The sequence below is a fragment of the Lates calcarifer genome, linkage group LG9 (genome assembly GCF_001640805.2).
Source record: "Lates calcarifer isolate ASB-BC8 linkage group LG9, TLL_Latcal_v3, whole genome shotgun sequence".
In the NCBI taxonomy this organism is placed as follows: Eukaryota; Metazoa; Chordata; class Actinopteri; family Centropomidae; genus Lates; species Lates calcarifer.
Window position 1 is genome coordinate 15,272,215 of NC_066841.1, and position 25,104 is coordinate 15,297,318.

At 40.5% G+C, this 25,104-nt stretch overlaps 3 protein-coding genes across 4 annotated transcripts; 1 reads left to right on the forward strand and 2 right to left on the reverse strand.

The window, feature by feature from the left end:
* Nucleotides 1–248: 248 nt before the first annotated feature.
* dolk (dolichol kinase) lies at nt 249–4,571 on the forward strand. Its single transcript, XM_018662307.2, has 2 exons — nt 249–367; nt 1,056–4,571. The coding sequence occupies exon 2, from the start codon at nt 1,198–1,200 to the stop codon at nt 2,767–2,769; it is 1,572 nt and encodes a 523-aa protein (XP_018517823.1). The 5' UTR covers nt 249–367; nt 1,056–1,197; the 3' UTR covers nt 2,770–4,571.
* A 31-nt stretch (nt 4,572–4,602) lies between these two features.
* On the reverse strand, nt 4,603–8,548 carry phyhd1 (phytanoyl-CoA dioxygenase domain containing 1). Its single transcript, XM_018662308.2, has 11 exons — nt 8,406–8,548; nt 7,693–7,851; nt 7,251–7,326; nt 7,110–7,157; nt 6,970–7,025; nt 6,821–6,883; nt 6,700–6,721; nt 6,371–6,499; nt 6,073–6,189; nt 5,577–5,703; nt 4,603–4,956 (listed from the first exon to the last, which is right to left on the reverse strand). Exons 1-11 carry the CDS (start codon nt 8,436–8,438, stop codon nt 4,908–4,910), a joined length of 879 nt encoding a protein of 292 aa, XP_018517824.1. The 5' UTR covers nt 8,439–8,548; the 3' UTR covers nt 4,603–4,907.
* Nucleotides 8,549–10,073: 1,525 nt separating this feature from the next.
* On the reverse strand, nt 10,074–24,566 carry lrrc8aa (leucine rich repeat containing 8 VRAC subunit Aa). Of its 2 annotated transcripts, none has more exons than XM_018662305.2 (3): nt 24,358–24,566; nt 16,648–18,772; nt 10,074–14,840 (listed from the first exon to the last, which is right to left on the reverse strand). In XM_018662305.2, the coding sequence occupies exons 2-3, from the start codon at nt 18,760–18,762 to the stop codon at nt 14,565–14,567; spliced, it is 2,391 nt and encodes a 796-aa protein (XP_018517821.1). In that variant the 5' UTR covers nt 18,763–18,772; nt 24,358–24,566; the 3' UTR covers nt 10,074–14,564. The 2 variants fall into 2 exon arrangements, with proteins under 2 accessions (XP_018517821.1, XP_018517822.1); XM_018662306.1 differs by lacking the exon at nt 24,358–24,566 and adding an exon at nt 24,198–24,348.
* Between the last annotated feature and the right edge of the window lie 538 nt (nt 24,567–25,104).

The following is a 25,104-nucleotide window of genomic DNA, read 5'->3' on the forward strand; positions in this document are numbered from 1 at the left end:
ATTTATAAACATATGTGATTCATGTTTTTATATTGAACTAACTGTAATGTAAATGATAAGGTTGTAGCTAAATTTTAAAAATATGTGAAATCATAAGTATATGCTTCCTTAACGATACCATACCATAACATTGTATATCATATCATTGTATCAATGCAAAAAGTAATGATAATAAATAAATCATTAAATAAATAAATAAATAAAGCACGCCCTTAAGAAGCCTTTTTTTTTTTTACAGTTATACCACGTGACCCAGCTGTCAAATATGGCCCCGTCCTACTGGGTGTGAGAGGAGCGACAGCTGACAAAGGAAAGAAATTTGTCACATCGCTACACATCTTCATCCAGATAACTCTGTTCTTATGTGGTAGGTACCCGTTACTTTGTCAGGCTGGGTTTTATTTTCATTTTGTTCTCTGTGGTGTGAACCTCACTCGGTAGACCTAGCTGTGTTTTGTCGTTAGCATGATGCCGTCCGAGGCTGCAGCATCCCTGGTTTACAGAGAGACTAGTTTCTCACTTAAGTGCGGCCCCACTGGGCTGTATCAGCACATTAGATCTAACAAACGAGAGAAGAATTTTTCATTTCTTTTCACCGTAGCCGTCAGATGTGATGGTCATGTGTTAACACAGCTGATTCACCACACCAGAAAGTCAGTGCAACCTTGCAACCCCCCACAGGAAACAAAAGGCTGCAGCTGATGTAGAAAGGGCATGTATTTCTTCTGGAGTCTCCTTAATGTGGTCAGATAGCGCGCGCGCGTGTGTGTGTGCGCGGGGATTTCACACTGACTGGGTGAATGTTCACTGTGACCATAGTTCATGACAGAAAGCAGATAAAGCATGACCAAGGTTCATTGCTGGGCTAAGCTAAGATGACTCATGGACTTAAATACAATACACCAACTACTGGATTCTGTAATTTAAACTGTTAGAACTGCTTTAATGAAAGTCTATAAATATTTTGATTATTCTGTTTTATGTTGACAGACATTTTCCTCTTGACTCGAAACCTGACTGATTCAATTTCTCTTTTTTTTTTTTCTTTTACCTAGACATCCTCAGCAAGTGAAAAGTGCCTGCCAAATGATGAAGTGTGCCAGAGAGAGGAACTGACAGAAGAAGGCCTTCATTATTGCAGACCATCTGTTCAGATCAAGCCTCCTCCCACCCCTGCAAGCCCTCCACCCCGCAGCCATGCAGTTCAACCCAGTGCACGTGGAGTCCACTGTAGTTCTGGCCGTGGTGCTGTGCGTCCACATGGTGGTCTGGAACCAGCACTCTTGGTGCAGCATAGCCCTCGTCATCCAGGCTTTCTATGTTCAGCACAAATGGGACCGTCTGCTCAGGTCAGGGGGTGCCGTGTTCCAGTTTCGTCCCGCAGCAAATAGCGGCATCGTTCCGGCCTCCATGGTGATGCCCTTGCTCGGCCTGGCGCTCAGAGAAAAGTGTTCTGCCTCAGGGAATGTCTACTTTGAGCGCTTCTCCATGGTTATCACCATCACAGGCATGATGCTGGCTCTGTTCCTCTCTCTGATTGCGCTCGGCATCACGAGGCCCGTGCCTACAAACACTTGTGTGATCGCAGGCATGGCCGGCAGTGCAATACTCTACACGACAAAACAGACCCTGACGGTGTCTGAGGTCATCGAGGTCTTAGAGGTACTTTTGATCTTCGTCTATCTCAGCCTGATTGTGCTTTATCTGCTGCCGCGCTGCTTCACACCTGGAGAGGCGCTCCTCATTGTCGGTGGAATCAGTTTCATCGTCAACCAGCTCATCAAGCGCTCCCTGAACCTGGCAGAGGTCAAAGGCGATCCAGTGAACTACTTCCTGCCGGTGGTAGTGGTGGGCTCACTGCTGCTGGGCGTTTTCTTTGCCCTTCTCTTCTGTTTCATGGAGTCAGAGACCTGGGTCTCATCGCTTTTCTTTCACATGATGACAGCCGTCCTGGGTCTGGGAATCCTCATGCCGTGGCTCTCCCTCTTCATCGGCCGGCACCCCATCATGTGGCTGCTGGACTTTCTCACGTTAAATGACAGGAGACTCTGCCTGTTGGGGTACTGGGTGTTTCTGGCTGTCGTGGCCACCTGCGTTGTGTTACACCAGAACTACCAGCGCCAGTCAGGATCCAAGAAGCACCAGGCCTCAACTGTTGTCAGGAAGTACTTCCATCTGATTGTAGTGGCCACATACGTTCCAGGGCTGATATATGACAGACAACTGCTTCATGTAGCCTCCGTGGGCTGCTTGGCAGTTTTCTTGTTCCTGGAGTACGTGCGTTACTTCCGGATCAGGCCGCTGGGTCAGCTGCTCAGGCAGCTGCTCACCCTGTTCCTGGATGAGCGGGACTCTGGACCTCTCATCCTGACCCACGTCTACCTGCTGCTGGGCATGTCTCTGCCCATTTGGCTGTTCCCTGGGCCCTGCGCCCCTAAGGGGATACTTCCTGGCGCGGGTGGCCTGGTGCCTTATGCTGGTGTGCTGGCCGTGGGGGTCGGAGACACTGTGGCGTCCGTGTTTGGCAGCACCATGGGGGAGATCCGTTGGCCTGGCACTAAGAAAACGATGGAAGGAACCGCAACGTCTGTGTTCGCCCAGATCATCGCAGTGGCCATGTTTCTCATCTTCGATGGGAGCATCAACCTGAACTCCACCTACTCGTGGATTGTTGGCTCCATCACTCTAGTGGCCATGTTGGAGGCCTACACCTCCCAAATAGACAACCTCCTTCTCCCACTCTACCTCTTCATCCTGCTTTTGCTTTGAATGGACAGATGGCCCAAACAAGAACAGATCCCTCCCCCCTGTCCTCAGCCCTCTGTGGGAGGAAGAAGGAGTGGTGAATTTGGAAAAAAGAAAGAAATAAGATAAATAAAAAAAGAAATACAATTAAAATGTGATCATCAAAGTAATAGAAGTCCTTTTAGAAATCAGTGGACTCAAAAATGGGAGTAGTTTTTACTAGCACAGCATAGAAATGGTGAAAAGCTGGAAGAGCAATGCAGCACTAAAAAAATGTGCTCTTTTACTGTATTTGGCACCAGACATGATGTTAGCATGACATCAGAGCCTGCGTCTTCAGGTCACAAGTCATTTCAGTATCAGTTGCTTTGAGGAATGAGACGATCAGAATAAGTTATTAAGAAACGTGAGGAAGAGTTGCTAAATATTCTTTGAGCTAAGTGACGGCGGCGGTGTATGGTTTCTTTGAGTGTCGCTCTCCTGACGCCAATAACAGCTCCTGAATTATGCAAGAGGAGATAAAGTTTAATTTAAAAAATAAAGTCCTTTAAGAGTATTGTCATTACATTGGACATTATAGACGCTGCTAAAAGGCACATTCTGATCATCAGAGAGGAGGTTTTCCTATCCTTGTCCCTTTCTTGCAAATGAATACATGCCTTTGTATTGCCTTTGAAGAACATTATTTGAAATTAGCTTGTTGATATATCCTTTTCTTAATCAACCTTTTTCATTATTAGATTATTATTTTGCCTCCCTGATGGCAATATGAAGGACTTACTGCTGAAAATAATTGCCTTAAGAAGTATATTTTCTATCACACATTATTGTAGATGCTGTAGATGAAAGCATGGCAGCCCCCTCTCAACTCTTCTTTACAAGGGCTGGTTTATACTTTGATATGGCAGAAACTCACTATGCTCCTGCATGACACTAATGTGAAATCCAGTACTGTAAAATGTACACAGGTATACTACAGTATATTTATGTTTGGTAAATTTACTTTGCTTAATATTTTCTGTGGTTTGATGGGACCCCTTAAAGGTGAACTTAATATATACATTTCCTTGTGATACTGAGCCTTCATACACTGCATATTTTTGGACTCTGTAAGATGTGCTTTGGGCCAAACTGATGAACACAGGCCCATCCTTTTTAGCAGCTTTTTTAGCGTTAATGAGTCCAAATTATTATGGAATATTTGCTTTATAGAAATATCAAACGTCATCATGTTTGATCTTATCTTCCTGAGATAAGGACGCTACAGTTCATAACCTGAAACTTGTTTTCAGAATGAATGAATGAATGAACAGCCTTTGGTTTATGTTCATCTGTAAAAATGTTTTGTTTTTTTTTTATTAGTGATGACAGGTTATTAGCATGATCCTACTAGTACTACTTGTTTTTGCCATCATCCTTACATTTTTAAAAATGTAATATTGCATGCTGAGTGCATCCGAGGAGAAAGATAAAATTTATATGCCTCACATTTTCAGTCCATTTGTTTTAGTACTCATCTGAGGATTGACAGGAGGAACCTGTGTGGCTGACTGAGTCATTTCACTCTGATGACATCATCAACATTACATTAACCCTTTGCTTTCTCAGTTTGACTTGAAAATGAACATAAAAAGTCTGGATATTGTGGTTTATAATCATCTACACATATATGGTTGTTTTCATTTAAATTGTGTTTTAAAATCAAACTAGAAATGGGAGGAATATGCCATTTTAACACAAATTTGAAAAAATGACCTTGGACAAGAAGAATGCTGGTTGGTGACGATGTTGATGAGGAGACTGAATAAAAGTAGATCTAAACATCAGTTGTATTGTTAAGTGTCCATGGAAAATTGATCATTTAAAAAATATTTATTCAACTTCTGAGTCTATTAAAATTCCTAATTTAAAACCCTGATACATTCAAAAATATGAGTTAGTCACCAGTAATCCACTCAATTTTTCTGCTTAAGCACCTCTGGATCAGGTCACATACTAGTGTACATACTGTATGGCTCAGAGAAATAGATGTTGTCATAAAAGATAAAAAACAAGACATGAGCAATTGTATAACACTTGCTGTGGTTAAAATAGTTCATACATGTTGGTCCTTCTTCAGGAAAGAGATTATCTGGTGTCTTTCCTTGCAGCCAAATGATCCTTCATTTAGTGTAGAGAGGTGGGAAAGGAAGCTCTTCAGTGGGTTGCAACCTTTAAGGACCAAAGAGATGGAAACGTGACAGATGGATTAAAGAATATGTTCATAATTTTTTCAAGTTTGTCTTAAAGTAAGTCCGGTGCCCACATGTAATTACACATCCTATTCATAATGGCCACTGAAGGATCCCATCCCAATTTTCTTTCAGTATAAGTGAAGGGAACAAAATCCAATCCTTGTTGTGTCTTAATGTCCACTATGAACAGGAGGAATAATTACAGCTAGTAAAACTGTTAAAATGTCAATGTGGGCACCCAACTATTTTTTAATACAGACTTAAAAAAATAAAAACATATTTTAAAACTTGAGAGTGAAGAGTGAGACTATGTAACCTTCAAAAGACATTTCACAATCGTCCTCCTGGAAATTAAAACTTAAATTCATAAGCAATAAAAAAAACACCTTTGATCAATTCAGCACATGCTGAAATAACTATTTGTTTTGGTATGACCTATAGCTTATGGTGGCAAAATGTTAGCAAACTTTATAGATGTGTATTGTCCTATGACAATACATTTACTTGAAAGTTAAGTAGTCTCACTTTAGCTCAGTTCAGTTAGTTGATTTAAAGACACTAGACTTTAGTGACTTTAATACACTTTAATACACTCACCAGTTGTCAGGGCTCCAGTGGGTGTCCTGAGATTCCATGATGTGGAAGGTGTAGACATGGCGAGAGTCCTCTGAGATGTTTTCAGCACTGCGATGCACCACCTCCCCGTGAATCAGGACTACGCCACCTGAACAGAGATGATGGACAGGTTGGGATGTGCGACTGACCCACTCTCACAAGCTTATTTGGTGATGAGCAAGACAAGGACAAGCATAGTGCGTCCCTCCTGTCACTGTGCCTGGCCATAAAATAGTCCTTCCCAAACTATCAAACTATCCCATTAAATGATTATCTATTTCAGCACTAGAAAATTCACATTATGCATATTATTTAGAAACTTTACCAAAACTGACACAAACTCTCTGAATACATAATAAATGTGTGTATATTTCCACACCACAGGATATTTATGGCACATATTATACATTCCCAATACTTTTTTAATTCCTCAATCACCTTTCCTGTTTCTTCACTACTGAAGACACAAATGAATTACCTTTCTTTACTGGTGCAGCAATAAACTTCTCTTCAGCATAGGCCTGCTCTCTTCCGATGAAGTCTGTGAGGGGAAAGGTACCTTTTGGGGTGCGCACCATCCGCCGAGAAATACCACCTGAGAGAAAGAGAGGGGTTTACCATGACAAATATCTACGAAAACTGATTTCAAGTACCAAATCATACCATGAAGTACCAAATCATGGGTGCAGGAGTGTTACACACAGCATTTGAACTGAGTAAACTTAGTAATTTTGAAGCCACAGAATGAGATAAGTTATAGTATGTTGCGATCTTACTGTTGTGTGACCCCGGGATAAACCACAGGCAGCCATTGTTGACAGTGGCATCTTCCAGGGCGATCCACAGCCCCATGACCCTGCCCAGGGGCTCCGTGTACAGAAATGTGGCATCTTGATGAGGCGTCACTGAGAAACACACAAGAATTTGCTACATATTCATTATATAAGGATATTTATGGAAATAATGTTTTTTCCATGAGCTCATCATATCAATAAGGGCCTTTTTTTTTTAAATCAACTTAGTTTAAAATATGTATATAATTTGATAAATTGATGCAAAGGTCCACACTTTTGCCTTTGGGAAAAAATCTTTTTTGTTTTCTTACCTTCCCCACCAATCCCTGGTTGCTGGAAAAGATAGAGAAATAAAAATGATATTGTATTCTAAACTACCCATGTAGCATAATCAAAGACTATATGACATTTTACAGATAGATAATGCTTTACCTTAAAAATGTACATGCTTTGCAGTATCACAGGATTTACAAGACCCAGCTTCTTAGCTATGCCCTAAGACAAAACAACATTTGATATCAGTGTTGGTTATTCTGTGACTTAATACATCATCTTTTGATATTGTTTAACAGTTCACTCACCTGAACTTTGGGTGAATGTGTAACCTTTTTGTACAATGGCTCGTAGGCATGTAGCGCTACATTAAAACACTGGGATTAGTTAGGCACTATTGGAAAGCCATGTGTAGATGTTGTTGGGAGAGCTCAGTTAGAAATCTTACCATGGCCAACTTTATTCAGTGACCGCTGTTTTGGTACGATGAATTCCCCTGCAAGCCAAGAAAAGCTTTATCCATCTCATTTAGAATTTACCCATGTAAAAAAATAATGAACAGGCTAGGAAGAATTTTAATAGAGCTAACCTTTGTCGTCAAAAACTCCTTTCTCAAAGAAAAAACGAATCTTGTCTCCACTGGTGATGAAATAGTCAGCATTTCCCTGCAGGTCAGAAGGTTAACATCAGTCACCTGATATGCCACAGAATGATAACATTACAGAGAGGAGAGACACTCTCCACTGACACTGCCTAGACTGTTGACATAAGAGTTTGCTATTAGCCTGAAAGGAAGGATGTCTAGGGCCAAGGTAAACACTGTCAATCAGTAGAGAAGTAATGTAGCTACACTACAGACTACGAGAGCATGAGCATGACACTGATTTTCTGCCTTTAAGAAACATAAAAGGCAACTGTACCTGCATCTTTAAGTGCAATGAGATAGCAAGCATGTGAAAGAAAAATTGTTAAATAAACAAACAGTGCTGTTAAAGACTTAACCCGTGCAGTATCGCTCACTGGGTCCTGACCTGTTTTTTGAGCTGCTCGTCGTGATAGGTGGAAAAGGTGATGCGGCAGTGCTCCGGGACGTCCATCCGGTCCACAATATCTGTCATCCTCTGCCTCAGTTCATCACACTCCTGAGAGGTCAACAGTCCGTCCAGAACCACATACCCATCCTCCATGTACTTTCAAGAGGGAAGAAAGTGCTGCTGAGTCAGTTTCAGTGATTCAATAATCATTGGTTACAGCCTACATACACTGAATGCATTTTTTCTAACTCAGCTATATAATTCATGTGACATTTGCTATTTAAATAGGGTTTATTGATCTGAGTATTAATTCTCTGGCTGTGTCTCTGCCTATACTCACACTACAGGAGAGATAAGGCTGAAATTATGAACCATTTGTCAATTGCAAGTAAGAAATGTAACCTTTAAGTTAGATCTGATGCTTTACGCAGCAGATTGAATAAGGATTTGGTGGTGGGGGCCTCTCGCTATAGACCACTTGTAGCTGTTGCATGTTATGTAATGAGCCTGAAAAGTGCACAAATACTTCTATAAAAACTACAAAAAACAAATAAAGCGTTGCAAGAATGTGATATACTTGACGAAAAATATTATACACAGTATTAGAGTTTTAATAAAATTAAATAAATAAATAAAGTTAAGGCATAACGTGCAGGATACTTCTTAGCTACAGTTCACCGTGGTCTCGTTTTCAGTATAATGTAACGCACCTTTTGCACATTGTGATCTGTCATGAAATCCATGCTGGTCAGCTCGGAGAGGTACAGTTCAGCTCCTGGGGCAGATATGCGTTCTGTGTCTCATCCGGGTAACCTCCACTCTGCAAGCACTGGTTTCCGATCATGTGACGAGTCTAAATCAATTAAAGTGAATCCATACAGAGGGCGTAATAGGATTTTGGACTTTAACTCTTTAGTTGCAACATGGAAGCCAACCACTGCTGTTCATGGTGGTGCAGTAGTAGCTCGAAATGACCTCTAGATGTCGCTCAAGTCGTTGCTGTGAGATGTGGACACAAATACAAATGACTTACAGCACCATCTCGTGGCCGTTCTGGTTGTTACATAAGCGACGCAGTAGTGGAGTGTGAGTAAGTACATTACTTAAATACTATTACTAAGCACAGTTTTTTAGTATCTGCCCCCCAGGGTCCACCAGTTAAAGTTCGGGAGAGTCCTTCTTGAAATACTCACCAACCCCTTAATTTCACATTAAACAGAACAGTATAACAGTATAAAAGTATAATTCTAAACTGAGGTATGGATCTGTGGTTTACAACCAGTAAGTGTTGAAAGAGGTACTCATGTTTTCTTTTAGTAAAGGTAGCAATACCACGCTGTGAACATATTCTCTTTCAAGTAAAAATGCTTCATTACCAATTTTACTTGATTAAAATTACACAGGTATTGCAGGCAAAATGTTCTTTAAATATCAAAACTAATGGAACTTGTTGGGCCGAATGGTCTCTTTAAACGTATGTAGTTATATGTATCAACTGTTACTGACACAATGACACATAAGCAGCACTTTAATGTCACAGCTGGTCAAGATGAAGCTATTTTCATCTATTATATGTACAGCTATATAGTTAAATCTATCAAAATCATTTGCAAAATAACTAGTCACTGGTAGTCAGTATAGTACTGGAGTAAATGAATACATTTACTTTTAACCACTGGCTACAAGATAACTCTAAAGTGTCAAAATATCAGGACAGGGAAATAGAGTAAAAAACATTTTTCTGCTACACAACATTGTGTTTACTTATTCAGATTTTGCTCCAGTCTTTGCTTTCTAATACTATATGCAAGAAGACTATACCACATCACAAGGTGGAGGGCCCAGAATTTCATCTGACAACCTGACGACCTTGTGCACCCTCTTAATAAGATGTCATCATCTCAGTTAATGGGGGTTCACGGGCTGGTGAGAGGGAGAAACAGCTGAGAAAATATTAATTAAATAAATAAAACAAATAATAAAATAAAATTTGCTATCTGATCATACTTAAGCACGAGCAATGAAGCATTAGTGTGAACAAACATTCCCCGAGAGAAAGAAATAATGAAGAACTTGACATAGCAGGAAATGCACATTTGTAATTAATAACATTAACACCACTGGATTTAATTTATGTGAGCTAATTTAAGAGCCCTGGTATCGTACATGCTGGCTCACTGCAGTGACTTACTGGGACACCAAATACAACTGAGCCTGAGACTTTTCCTGAGAAAAATGCCAACAGTAAAAAGATTTATTAGCCTATTTCTTAAATATCTTTAAAAAAAAAAAAGTCTCCCCAACAATACTCAAGACTTTCTCCTGAAAAAAGAACCATCCATTAGATAAGGAATCAACATGTTCTTTGCAACAGGAAGTAGAGTTAAGTGTTTATTTTATTATCATGTGTCAGAATGGTACAAAAGTAGGGTCTGAACATTAGGAAATCAAGGTTCAGTTGTTCATTGATACAGACGTCCCGCTTAAAAAGCCAGTGTTCAATCCACTTGGCGACAATTAATTAATAAAGGCCTTGTCACGTGTGATACAGACAGTGCTGATCAAAACAAGTCTGTCCATCCAGTTTACAGGCTTATATTCAGCTATGACTGTCGCTAGGGGGGTTAATTGGGCAGCCTTCAGTATGGCTATAATGCACACAAGTTCAGCATCAACAAACTCATGCCGCAAAATGAAATGAATATGAAACCAACAAACTGTTTTCATATATCCCTGATCTACAGGCATCAGAATACAGATGAATTTATCGTACATAGTAAATACAATCGGGTATTTAAAAAACGCTTTATACATAGGTAGAGATTAGATGTCAATGCAATGGCAGTTTTTTGAATAATGCAATGTTTTTGGGGTTCAACTGAAATGGTATGCAACCGTGCAAAAATGTACACTCTTCAGAAATGTTGCAGATATTAACAGATGATGTGTACTGTTACGCACAATGCCCACACTGGAAGATGAGCTCACCTCCTTTAAGTGTATGTTAGATTGTCAGGAGTTGTTTCTGTTCAGTTGTGAAATCCTGTCTTGTTTTTGGGGAAAGGAGCTGCGTTCCAAGAAATCGGCAACTTTCATTGTCAAACCATCTGTAAAAGCCTCTGTGGCTCCAAATGACTTAATTCTGTGTCAGAATAAACTGATCAATCATGCTGCTTCACACAAACTACACCACTAAAAGTATACAAAACATACAAACAGAAGCATATTTTTGATACTTACACATAAATTCAAGAGAGAGAAAGCAAAACTGAAAAGCAACTATTTTAGCTCATTTGCACAGAGTGGAAAAAACGTTTAAATGTATTGATTGAGGCTGGTCAATGTGTTTATATGAGACACGATAATTAAAGTGCTGGGGATTTCTTGTAACTAAGGGGCACTTCATTAGTCACTATGACTTCCTCTTTTCGGGGCTCTGCAAATGGCTGACTGACCTCATCTCAGACCTTCACACTAATTCACTGACGCTGATGTGCAAGAAAGGGAGTGGGGCCACAGGTTCAAGACGGTCAACTCGTGACTCAGAGGGAAGTGACGGTGAGGGACTGTATGTGGCTGTAGTCATAGCTCTGGCAGTCAGAAAAAATTACTTAAGCAATTCCTGGCCACATTATTTGTGGGTATAAATCCAAACGTTAGCAGGAAAAAAACGCAACTCAGACACATTTGGGTGACTACAGATGTGTTGTGATGCTGACGTAGACTGTCCGCAATAAAGCGGAAATGGACAAAGGCCTGATATACGAATATATCAACGTATATATGGCAATTTTAGCTAATCCAACTACTCTGATTGGGTGTGAATAAGCTCCCAGTGATGCCCTGAGAAATATTCTATGGCACTCTTAAACTTTAAGTGTAATTAAGAACACCTGCTCTATCCAGAAAGAATTTAGGGTTAAAAATACATCAGAACTTGTCCTGAAAAAATAAGGATGAAAAAAGTATAAGTAACTGTGACTATGCAACCTCTAATAACATGACCAGCAAGTTGAGGCCTGAAACAATGAGTGATGTGCATTGTTTGAACGTCCTAATTTGACACTCTGTGGTGCACTGCAGGAGGGAGATTTTTTTGTGTCAGCAGCACTGCACTGCACTGCACCATTACAATGAGCCATGTTACCATATCAAATTCACTTTGGAGTGACGTAAAAGTTGTCCTACAACTTGTCCCTGTATCTATGGCCAGCTACTGCACTATAAGGTATATATTTTTTCGCAGTTTAATGTGCTAGTGCCTAAATTACTTGATATCCATTCATTGTTTGGCATCCAACAGGTCAGCAGTCACTATCTGCAGAATGTGATGAAAAACGTGTTTTTGTTCTTACTTGGCACCACAAAAATTAAACCAGAGCAGGTATATCAAAGTGGAATAAATACTTAAAACAATTACACATTTTTTTTACACAGGCAGGAAAAGAATGATGATTCCTTTGACTACTTACTGCCTTTCTCTAGGGTCATCTGCTCCTTTTTGTCTGTGACCTTTGCTTTAACTTTAACACTGGCTGCTGGTCAACACGTTCAAGACAACAGGACTGCACTTGAAGACTGTGTGGGAGCACACTTACCCAGTGACCCCTAGAAGGGCATTTGGATTTAGCCAAGGCCTCAATGAAACAAAATTCACTGTGAACAAAGGTACAGTTGTATTATTACACTGACGCTTCCCTTCAACCTCTTAAATAGCTAAAATAAAAAAAAGAAACAGCTGGTAACAATAAGACCACATACCATATGACCGATATGCATCAAACAAAGACGTTACACATTTCAGCTTTACATTTTACAACGCATGAAAACAACAAGTAGTGAATGTGATGTGTGTGATCATTAACAGAGCATTCGGCTTGTAAAAGGTAAGGCCATATTAGCAACAAGAAATGCCTTGCTGGAGTAAACATAGCAGGTTTACTCCAAACGATGCTATTAAATCCAAGGCCTTAACAAGAAAAGTGTTTCAAGCAGACGAAGCACTGTTGCACTAATTTGGACCATGCATGTGGAAATCACATATTCTGCATACTCTCTCTGCGAATAAATGTTTCCCTTGTGTGGGTTGGTCAGAACCAGTTTCCTTCACTCTGTAATTTCCTGTTTGTCCACATCTTTCTCTCGAATGGATAAACAAAGTGCTGACAAATGTCGAGCTTCCCCTGGAGTAATCCGAGCATGATAAATATAAGGACTAGCACAGAAACAGCTGGGCACTTGAGTCACTAATATCAATGCTTCCCTTTTTGAGACTGGCAGTACCTGGCAGCTAGTTAAGACTCTCCTGTCTCACACCTGCAGTTCATCCACTTGGAAGTGCCATAAAAGTAACAATCACCTAAGATCTCATAATTCAAAATCAAACTGAGCGTAAAAAGTACCTTGATTCTTGCTCCTTTTATTGATCTACATTATGTAGAAGTTGTATGATTAGCATTGTGCAAGCTTGCATATGTTTTCATTTATTAAAGACAAAGAAACCAACCATGACAGGGAGTTTTCTGAATGTTTGCATCTCTGTAACTTTAATACAGAGACGGCAAACTGTATGTGAGCAGGAGGACGCATTGTGTAATTACAGTCTTGTCAAAGAAGCAACATATACATTAGCCTTCAGTTGAACAAAGGTCACTTAAAATCTTTGATTATTAGGTGTATGTCCCATAATAAGCTTAAAATAAATTCTCATTGTGTGGCATTCACTCACTCACTGAATCTTCATTATGTATTACTTGAGTGTTAGAGCACAAACATGATACCAGCGTGTGGTAGCTTTTCAAAGCACCAAATTATGTATCTCAGAGTCAATTCTTGACTTTGTTTCCACAGGGCCAAACGCAGTGATATAAAGCCCATCACACAGACCTTAATAAGACACATCAGTAATGTATGTGATGTTCAGTCATGCAAAATAAGGTAAAGCTTGCTTCACCTCCGCAGCTGACAAATAACCTGCCCACTGGTAGACTTTAAGAAATAACAACTGCAGGATATTTAGACATTGTACTGTAGCGTTTGTTCCCATTTGTTTCCATTGAATATTCTACAGCTTTTCTTTGATGTTGTTTCATCAGTCTTCTAAGTTAAGGCCTAAGCTGTGAGATCACCTGTCGGATGATCTATTTATTGTCGCCACAGTCATTTTGTTTGCACAAAAAGATGCCTCCAAGTATGTTGGTGCGTACAGAGAGCTTGAAGAAAACAAAAGGGGCAAACCTTCATGCCTCAACAAATTGGCTGCCAGTTGCGCTATTATTTTTTTCTAACATCTGCCAGAATCGCACTGCACCACAACTGCAAATGTAACTGTAAAAATTTCCAAATTAATTTTCTCAAGGCCAGAGGTCAGGCAAACATTGCTTTGAGCATGTTCTAATTGTGCATGTATCCCACAGCCAGCAGAGAAGTGATAGTGAGCACGTTAAGCTCACTGGCAAGGCTGAAATTGTGCAAAGTTTTTTCTGTTTTTTGGCTCTTTCCAATAAACAGGTTTGCTTTAGACAGGTCCTACTGTGGCATGCATATTCGACATCACCTGTTTGCATCCTTGCAGCTTGATCTTTAGGGTGAAATTACAGAAAAGCCACATTACTAAACCACCTTTCATCAGGTTGGTTACAGGATTTTTCCTTGACGACTGTGAACCCGGAGATTTCCAAAAATAAATTCTTGGAGGTCTTGAAATTTGACATCCATGCTTATATAGATCCTGTCAGGGAAGCCTCATCACTTTTCTGAACAATGCTGCAAACCTCTCAAGGTTTGCCTTTATTTATAGACAAAAAAAACTGCTCGTTTGTTTCTCAAATCAAACTTCTCTCCTTTGCATCTCACCACTGAGGTTTGGCTCAAGCTTGCTCCTTATCAGCCCTCCAAAGCTGTTCTTTGACTTCTGATGGCAGCGTGTTGAACAGGTCCTCCTCCACCACCAGACTGCTCCTCTTCAACAGCCGACACTCGCCGAGTTCCACAGGGAGACACTCTAGACGGTTCCCTCTCAGCTCCAGCTGGGTCAAGCCGGTGAGTTCTCCGAAGCGTGATGGCAGCGTCTGCAGGCAGTTATTGCCCAGATTCAGAGTACGCAGCTTCTTACACTGGAAGAGCTCAGGGGGCAAAGTCTCGATCTGAAGTGGAGAGGACAAGAGGCAGAATAATGAGGGGTGTAAGTTACCAGTTAACAGAGAGGCCGTGCTGTTCAATTTTTAATCCATATGCCATGGCCAGATGAGGCAGGGATCTGAGATATGAGCAAAGGGCAGTAAGAAAAAGAGGCAGCTGCTTCCACTACAGTGAGTGGAGGATGGTTCATTTATAAATCCTGCTCATTTCAGATGTTATACAATTAAAAAAGAAACAACATGAGCCAGGCCTCAGCACAGGAAACAAATCAAAATAAGATTAAAGGGTACTCAAAAGTTGCTCACAGACTTTAGGGGTAAAATCTCATAACATATTTAGGATACTGGAAAAAGAAAACAAAGACAAAATGGCTTCAAAGGCATCAACAAATTATTTAAAAACCAACAACCAGCCATGCACGCTTGAAGCCTTAGTGTAGTTATCTTCCATGAACTCCTTGTCCTATTTTTAAATTTTTCATGTTTGTCTAAAAACTAAATTTCAAACTCTAAAGCTCTAAGTGGGTATTATTCACTGATGTCCACAGAAATCACATCCTATCATAACGCCTACACAGAAACAATATTCATAATTACACCACTAATTTGAATTGATAATGTGCTAACAGTGTAAAGAGGATTTAGGCAAGAGAGGCCTTAAAAACACAAGAGACACCAGAAGGGTCCCATTTAACGGAGCTATTTTTGGCTGCACATAAACCTGCTGGAACCTATTTTCAGCGGGCAACACAAGCAAACACAATAAAATGGCAGTAATAGTAGCCTTTACTGAAAACACATGACCCTCTGTGCATGCTTTTGAGTGAAAAACAGCACATTCTGGAGAATGCTGTTTGTGCACCAACTACAACTCCCTGAATGAAATTCCTATGTCGCAAATCAAGGCATTTCGTTAAGACTGAAATGTTCTAGTTCACCACAAACCAAATGGACTAACCCAGCCATGACTGTAATGGCAGGATTTAGCACGGCCCTTAAAATATTTAAGTTAATGATCTGTGGAGCTGAAATAAACAACATCTTAGATAAAGGGATTTGTAAGAGTTTACTTGAAAAGTAATGCTGCATTTCTCAGGATGTCTACAGCAAACAAAATCATCTTTTCTAAATGGGAGAGTTTAGATTATACTGTAAAACGGGCAACATCATGCTCCAAGAGTCGTAATGTGGCCTCGAGGGAAAATTTGTATGATTACACCATAACTGTGTCTAAGCTTTGAACTCCCTAATGGTTTCTATTTATTGGCCTGAGAGAGGAGAAGAAAACAGACTTGTAGTAAAAATCTGTACATTATACCAGACAGGAGGCCTTTTATCTAACATGTTAGCAGTTAGCATATTTTGACTGCTGTGTAAAGAACAGGACTACCTTTACAACATGCCACTCAATCAGCTCTTCTTTTATTTCAGTCACTAGAAAGCAGATAAACAGACCATGATCATATTAGTGTTTTCAACCATTTTGTCACCTGAACTTAAATATTTATAAGGATACGTTTAAAACTGGGAAATATGCAATACTGTATCAGTTGACAACACACAACTGTAAAACTGTAAAAAAGTCTCAGTCATGTGGTTATCTGTAAAGCCATAATTTCCAACCTGCCCATGAACATCTCAGCATTTATGAGAGCTGACCTTTGTAAATACCTTATCTGGTCTTTGAGCTAATCTTATTCACACATGATAAAGAGATAGAGGGGTGGAGACAGGAACGTAGGAAATGAGACAAACTTTCACTAAAATGAAAACAAGGAGAGAACACATTTAAGGAAACGTCTCTGATACTCACCCTGTTTGCTGTCACAGCAAAGTATTGCAGGTTCTGGAGGAAGCCTACATCGGCGTGGATGCTGGTCAGATTGTTGTGACTCAGGTCTAAAAAGCGTAGCTTGCGGCAGAAGAAAAGCTGGCTGGGGATTTTCTCAATCTTGTTTCTGTTTAGATACAGCCTCTCCAGGTTGGTGAGTGTTCCGATCTGAATGGGAATGTAGGCAATCTGGTTGTACCAAAGCTTCAGGCACACGAGCCGGTGCAGGTGCTGGAAGCTGATGATCTCCTCTATTGTCTTCAGATTGTTGTCCTTCAGGTCGATCTCCTGCAGGTTGTGCAAACTGAAGATGGAGTGAGGGATGCGTTCGAGATCGCAGCGGACGAGCTCAAGCTCTGTCAGGTTGACCATTTTCTTCAGGCTGTTGAGCACCATCAGCTTGGTGCCCTCATTGTTGATGGAGAGCTTCTGGAGGTGGACGCCCACATCCGTCACTACCTGCGGCAGCTTGGTCAGGTTGCTTTTCAGACGTAGCACTTTGAGCCTTTTGAGCTCTCTGAGCCCGTCAATGACGATGTAACGATTGTTCTCGGCACTAAGGTTCCCGGTTAGGTGCAACTCACTGAGGTTCTTCAGGCTGTAGATCCAAAGGGGGATCTCCTTGATGTCGGTGAACTTGATGTGGAGAGACTTCAGGTTCTCCCTCAGGAAAGCCAGAGCTGGAGCCTCAATTTTAGCCGGTGTGTGATAGAGCCACATCTCTCTCAGGTTGGAAAGCTGGGCGATGATTGGCGGGATAGTTACGTCTGGGATAAGCTCCAGCTTGAGCACTTCGAGCTCTATCAGATCAAATACTGTGTCTGGGATCCCACTGAGCATGAACAGATGCAGCTCCAGCTTATCCTGGGAGTTCTTAGTGATGCGCTGCCTTAGCTTTTCCAGCGTCCACTCGTTGTTCAGGTTCAGCTGCCTCAGCTTGTTCTCACTCACCTCTGACAGAAAAACTGCAAAGCGCTTGGAGTAGAGAGGGTCATACTGATCTATCATGTGTAGCATGAAAGCAAAGTCATTCTTCACGTCAGGAATGTCACTATAGCTGCTCTCCTCCCGGATTGATTCAAAGGAATATCTTTTGAGGGAGCGGCTGAGCATCCAGCACAGAGTGTACATGCAGATAAGACCATAAACCACTACTAAGCTGATGTAGAAACAGGCCAGAATCTTGAAAAGTGTTGCTAACGGGTGGGCACAAGAGAACGTGCTGTACCCTGTTAGCTTCTGAAGGTTCACCGCACACACTACACTGAACCTGATGTAGTGTACATAGTAGGCTGTGTAGCTAATTATCAGAATAAACTTGATTACTTTGATGATGGTCTGGCGTATGTAAAGACGGTAGACTATATCACCCTCCTCTACGTGGATCCTGAACTTCTTCACTTTCTCAAAAAGGGCCTTAGCTTGCTCCCCTTCTTTTTTATCTAAAACCCCAGTTTCAGAGCGATCTACAATTCCTTGCTCGATTCTGGACTTTGTTCGTTGAAGCATGGGCACGCTAGCTTCAACGTCCTCACTCACACATGAGGCCTTCTTGTCCATTGAACCGTTCATTTTTCCCGGAGGTTTGGGGTCGCTCTCCTCCACCACGGTCTCAGACAAAGCCCTTGTTGTCCATGGGGAGTCAAAGCACTTGAGGAGAATGGAGACAAAATGCTCCAGTTTAGAGCTTGTGCGGGGAAACTTGAACCAGAAGTTGCTGCAGGCCAGGAAGATGAGGGTGTGGAGTAGCACCAGATAGGGGAAATATTTGGCAAACCAGTGCAGTTCATTCTCGTAGCAGACAGCGTCAACATAATTATACTGATGGCGGTCGAGGTCATACTGAATGCCTTTGGGTTCAAGTACATAGGGGGTGGTCATGTTTGGGACGGGCATGGTCTCGCATGACCTGTTGACCACCCACTTGCAAGGCAGGCAGATCATCTTGTCCTGCGTGACCTGCAGTGTGCCACCGAACACTGCAATCATCAGCATGACGATTGAGATGTAGTCGGTGAAAACATCCCACCATGGCTTCAGGATACGGTACGCTGGCTGGGTGTCAGCAAAGTACCGGAGCTCTGTGATGGGAATCATGATAGTTTATCTAAAGAAAAAAAAACAGACATTAGATGGTGGCATGTCAAGTTTAAAACATACTGGACTATTTTGGAAACCTTTATGTGCTGTATGCTGGCCTCTGCACTAGAAATGAAACAATCAGTGAATTAATTAATAAAGTCAACAATTTTCCTGATTTTTTTTGTTTTTTTAAACAAAAGTGCAAAAACTTCTCTGGTCCTGCTTCTGTGCTTGTTATGTGTAGGCATTGATTACTTGATGTAAGTGTTTCAGTTAAGGCTGTATAATGTGTATAATTTCATGAACTAGTAGCAACATGTTCATATCTCTGGAGTATGAAGGAAGCCTAGTGCAACCTTGTTGAGTCCTGTGCTTTTTATGTTGTGAGAATGGAGATGCTTACTCATCGCCAGTTTGCAGAACGTCATGCACATCATTTTAAAAACTGTACAGTCTCGCTAACAGATTTATCCAACCTCTAGTTCAGGGAAATCAATAAATCCTACATAGAGTTAGGCAATCGACTCTGCTTCAGTTATCATCATACATGCAGCCCAGTCACCATGTTAAAAGCCACGTGTGTAAGTTACCAGACTGGTAGCACATAAAAGGGAAGCAGTGATTATGTTTTCTATAAGAGTCTGCTGTGTGTTAAGGATATCCTGGGCATTTTGCATGTGCCGACAGCAAACTGTGGTTCAGAGACTGCAGAGCAAGCAGAAGCAAAAGGACCACAGACCCTGACATAGCATGCATGCTCTCACAAGTCCCAGTTTCTCCATCTGTCCTGATGTGATTAGATTATTCTGCATGAACATGTTCACAGCATGCTGAAGTTTTAAATGTCTCAGACAAATCACACTTAAAACATCTCAACAACAAGAAGACACAAATGAGAATTCTAAATTCACGATGAGCTTTGTCAAAAGTGCTGTTTTCTCTGCTCACAGAGTAAATGATCAAAGTGAGGAAGAATACTGAAATCAAGTCCAGAACAGGAACTTGAACTTTGATTTGAAAACGCCTTTAAAAAAATGGAAGTGAAACCAAGTGAGATCAGGCTACTGACCATGTAACAAATGATTCCCAAAACCAAAAGACTCTCCCAGGCATCAATTTACACAGATACACATCTGTCAAACCACAACCTGGACTACTTCCTCACACAGCAAACATGTAAGTAATGCAACATCCACCGCAATCTAAGCATTTTTCTCTTATCCAAGTTGTTTCAAAGCTTAATGTTAACCCTGGACCAACTAACATCGAATAAAAGTTTAATGTTGGCCACCCTCTCTTGTAGTATATGTAAGAGTATATTCAAATATCCTGATCTTAACCCCCTATTTCCTATTTGGACACAAAGTTAGTTGATTAAAAAAAACATAACTCTCTCTGTCTGCTCAACTCTTACTTACAGGAAAAGGATGAAAGAGGATAGCTGGTCAAGTCTGGTCACAAAAAAAGCATTGTTTTATCCAGTTCAAACCAGAATGGCAGTACAGTCGCTGTGGGCCTTCTCGGTTAGGCCGCTGCTTCACCTCAACTCAGAGACTACAGCACACAGAGACACCAACAGCTGCCAAAAATCTCTAAATGTGATAATTCACATGGTATTAGAAACAACAACAGATAATCTTTGACACCAATACCACTGTATGGCAAAAGATTAGTTACACATCCAAAACCACAACAGTACATTAAATATGTTTGGGCTGAAACTATGATATATGTAAATTATTGTTTTACAACAAACACAAATCAACAATCTGCTTGGAGTGGGCCTGTTTTCTAATTCAAAGTGAAGATAAAGGCCTGTCACACGACTGCACTGATAAGGTCAAGTAACTCTAAAGATTCATGTTACATGCCTTAAAATTAAAAGCTGCAAGTTTTTGAGGAGCTTCACTCTGGTCATCCAGAGTATTAACACACAATGATCCCATAAACTCAGTGTGACATAATCACAGTCAGTGATATCTTTAGTCAAAGGAACATCCAAGTTGTGTTTCACATTTTCCTGGAAAATAAACACACGTCTGCAGACTGCTTATCTTGTCTATGAATCACAGTGCACATCTTCCCCAACCACCCCTCCAAGTAAGGGCTTTTCCTTTGATGATGATTTACGGATTTACAATCTGATCCTTCTCACCAACACAAACAGGACCAGAGGAATATGACATCCTAATCCTAAAATTAAAACTGCATTAAACAAAAGCTCAATGCTGGATTACATAGTGACTCTTCTCTTGGTTTCCAGTTTGCGGCGTAACCCTGATACATTTCTCCTGAGTTTGTTCCCTGAACAGAGCTGCTTTGTGTAGCTGCTTTTTGTCGATGAGGCTCTGACACACGGGCTGAGAGCGGCACAGGTGAACCTGGCTGCTGTGAGAGCCAATATATTACAGAGCCAAGTACAATTTTCCTCAAGGACACTAGTGTCTCTCAACTGAAGTCAAATAGAAAAATAGAGAAAAAAAACATCCTGACTTGTACGTCTTTTTACAGAATGTTCTCTGTGTCTATCCCCCTCGGAAAAGATCGTTAAGTTAGCCTGAAGTTGACTTTTTTAATTAAATTATTGCAAACTGACAGCCAACATCTACAAACTGAATTAATAATCCCAGAAAAAAAGATTTCACCACGGGCTAACTTTTTACCTCACAGGAAGGTTATGGTTCTGAATCAGACAGCTGATTGAGACCTTTCATTTGAGGAGAGGTCATTTTCTCTTTGTGTTTATGGGTTTCCTTTGGGTGCTCCTGTTACCTCCAATTGTCCAAAGACCCTCAGGTTAGGAAAAAACAGAACTGAAGTTTGCCTGTTAGGTGAAAATGTGTTTTTATGTCTGTGTGTATTAGCCTTGTGGATCTTGCCCAATCCATGCTGAGAAAGGCTCCAGCACCCTTGAAACCCTTAACAGGATAAGTGGTTTAGAAAATTGATGGATGTATGGATGGAAAGAATGCCAACATTACCATCATTTATAGAGGGCTTGAACTTTTATTACATTCCATTAGATTGATATGTGCTTTTTGTGTTTGGTACAATCTGTCAATATGATCCCTGCTTCAACTTCACAAATTTCCATCTAAGTGCTTGAATACACCCAAAGGACCTTCCAAGTCCTAGCAGCACAGAGCATCACACATTTACTGACTGTCTCTGCATCCTGACAGTGCACACACTATGATTCAGCATGGTTGGGTAACCTTCAAGGGATGACACATTCTGGGATTCTTTCACTAAGTTGTTGAAAATCATTATTTCCAGATCTCAGTGTTGCTTGCAATCTAAAGTCTCAGACAGGTTTAAGGCGGGATCACAAGGGTCTCTGAGCATCTCATATTGAAAGTGCACATCAAAGTTGACAATTAGTCAATTAACAGAGAATCAGTTATCTATTGAAAAGACCTATTTTGGGGAGAAAAAGCATCTCTAATGTGAGAATTTGTTGCTTTTCTGTCTTGAGTCACTGTACACTAGACATCCTTCAGGTGTTGGGACTGTTGGCTGAGCAAAACAAAACATCTGAAAACAGAAAGAGTAGTAATATTTACATAATTTATTCTATAGTTGAATAATATAGAATTTTGGTATACTGTAAGTATTTGTAAAATATTGTAGACACTTTTTTGGTCTACAATATTTATATATTCTTTTGGTCATACCTGTGCTTGTTGTGAGAATAGTTTGGTGATCCTCTATATATAGAGAGGGCTCAGGGCATTGTTTTGCTTGTTTGTGGGCTGGAGTCAACCTCTCTCTATGCTCTAACATTCATGCTGCTGCATTCAATCAAGTCTGCAAGCCATTAAAAAAAAAAAAGGCATATCTCTGAAAATCTGTACTGCTCTTCATTTCACTACTCTGAACACCTCAAAGCTGTTTACATCCTGTGAAAGGGTCATTCAACCAAAAACCTACATAGCTACCCAGAAATATTTAACTTTATGCTGAGACTGACAAAAAAAACAGATACTTAATGTGAACTGGTCTCATCTGTCAGTATCAGCCATAATACTGATTCAGTGGACTGAATCTGTGACAAGAGTCTCTTATAGTTTTGAAATTTTGTCAAGGACTCAAAACTCCTGACTATAAGATTTTGGTCTCATCGGCACAATTAACCTTTCCACATATACCTATATTTCAGAGGTGAATATATCATTCTTATGATTAGAAATCTGCCTGTTGCTGGATTTAGCTGAAGCCATTTCTGACAGGGTGTATTTTTTGAGGTTGGGATGTTTAAAAGTGTTCTGTAGGTCTATAAAGGATTTAGGATCATGTTCTTAGCAGCTGATAGGAGGATCACAAACACCCAGGGATCCTTCCAAAACATGAGATGTTCCCTGTTCCTTGAAAACAAAATCTTTCTTGATGGGCCCGCTGTAGGAAACAAAGTTATCACAGCTTCAGATCTCAGCCCATCTGCCCAGGCCTAGCAATAGCAGACTTGAGACATAAAGTGATTGGAGCAGACAGGCCAGTCCTGACCAGGTCGAACTGGTTCTAGCTCACAAAAATGTCACAGTCACAAACACACACATGTTCACATGACACATCTAAAACAAGGGCCAGTTATACCTACTTTGTAAAAGCCTGTATTGATGATATAATTTGATTAATTTGGCAAGCCTTAATGTGACTAGTTACTGGGTCAATATTGCACAGTCAGATATCCCCCTTACCACAAAGGATTACAATAATGCTATAATAGATCTTACGCAGACATAATACCAAGACCACACCAACCATATAAGCTCTTACATATCTTTTACAATAACACTATAGCCTATTGTGTCACTGCAATATTTGTGTTACAATATAAAAACACAAATTAACAAGAAACTGCAACTAATTATTTTCATTATCAATAAATCATTTCTAGATTAACAGTTTTGCCTATTGAAACCAGGGTAACATCTTCAAATGTCTTGTTTCGCCTAAGATTATCAGTTTACTTCCATGTAGAACAAAGAAAAGCAACACATCTTCACATTTGAGGAGTTAGAGACAGCAAATCTTTTCCATTTTGCTCAGAAAAAACCGTTCGATTACCAAAATAGTTGCCTATCGTACTAATCGATTAATCGGCTAATGGTTACAGCTCTACAATATAACACAAAAACAATGTCATTCACAATGGAAACACTGCAGTTTAAACATCCTAGCTCTGTTGCATATAAGGACCTACATTTGACACAGAGCCTCATAATTTATATCAAAATACAGCATTTTTATCTACTGTTTACAGTCTCAGTGCTTCATCGATAATATTGTTTTTGCCATAACATGAAAATACCTTGCTGGCCTTCAACTATAGATGAAATGTTACGGATGTATGATCGAGAATATTTTATTAGCTAAAATTAATCTGAGATTAAGAGTCTGACTGTAACGCAAATTGACATAATAACATGTAATCCAACCCAGACCGCGACCTTTTATGAAGTGGTCTTCTCCACAACAGTCAGACGAGTGGCGACGGGAAACGATGTCTCATACCGATGCCCAGTTAGCACGCTGCGGCAGTCAAATCGCTCTGAACCACGCAGCTAACTGGCTAGTTACACACCTTAGAAAATTAAGAGAAAGACCTACCTGTTTTATTGAAGCTGGTGTCTCTCGCCTCCTCCGCACACGGGTGACACATTTCTCTAACGTTTCTCAGCAGCAGGGGCTGGTCGGACACCGGGCCGGAGCCCCATACAACAGTGACGGAGGAGAAAACCACCCGAAGGCACAAGCCGAGCACATTCGTCTGCCTGCACGAGACTGGCGGAAGTCCTATCACAGAGCTGCTTTCAAAATAAAAGCACTGTGGGTGTATGGCAAAGTGTCATACCAAAAAAAAAAAAAAAAAAAAAAACATATCAACGAGATAACATGTTGTAAACACTGATTACTTAATTGTGGTAATAAGTTATAGTTAGATCTTTGTTTTCGGCGTTTTCTTCCTTGTTTGCGTGGTATGGGGGGTGTTTTCGCAATGGTCACGGTTTGTATACTGACACACCTGATGAATGGCTATATTCCACTTTCATAAGCTTCTGTACAATAAATTCTAAAATATATGTATACAGTACTGTGCAAAAGTTTCAGACACTTAAGATGTGAAGATCCTTTTCCATTGCCAATACCATTAGGGATAAATTAGGAAGGCATCTAACAATGATTTATTCTGACAATGACAACAACAACTGTCCTCAGAGACAAAAAGAACAGGGAGTCCTGCAACAGGTGTTCTGGCCCCCACAGAGCCCTGATCTGGATCATGGAGTCAGTCTGGGATTACATGAAGAGACAGAAGACAGTGAGACAGCCCTAAATTCACAAAAGAACTGTGGC

What these genes read in the sequence shown, in the direction of transcription:
- dolk (XM_018662307.2), top strand. Translation starts at nt 1,198, where the DNA reads ATGCAGTTCAACCCAGTGCACGTGGAGTCCACTGTAGTTCTGGCCGTG.
- phyhd1 (XM_018662308.2), bottom strand. Translation starts at nt 8,438, where the DNA reads ATGGATTTCATGACAGATCACAATGTGCAAAAG. An exon ending in ACTGAATAAAGTTGGCCATG is followed by an intron (nt 7,026 to 7,109) that starts GTAAGATTTCTA and finishes GTTTTAATGTAG; the next exon opens with CGCTACATGCCTACGAGCCA. An exon ending in CACATTCACCCAAAGTTCAG is followed by an intron (nt 6,884 to 6,969) that starts GTGAGTGAACTG and finishes GTTTTGTCTTAG; the next exon opens with GGCATAGCTAAGAAGCTGGG.
- lrrc8aa (XM_018662305.2), bottom strand. Translation starts at nt 18,762, where the DNA reads ATGATTCCCATCACAGAGCTCCGGTACTTTGCTGACACCCAGCCAGCG. An exon ending in TTGCTGTGACAGCAAACAGG is followed by an intron (nt 14,841 to 16,647) that starts GTGAGTATCAGA and finishes TCTCCACTTCAG; the next exon opens with ATCGAGACTTTGCCCCCTGA.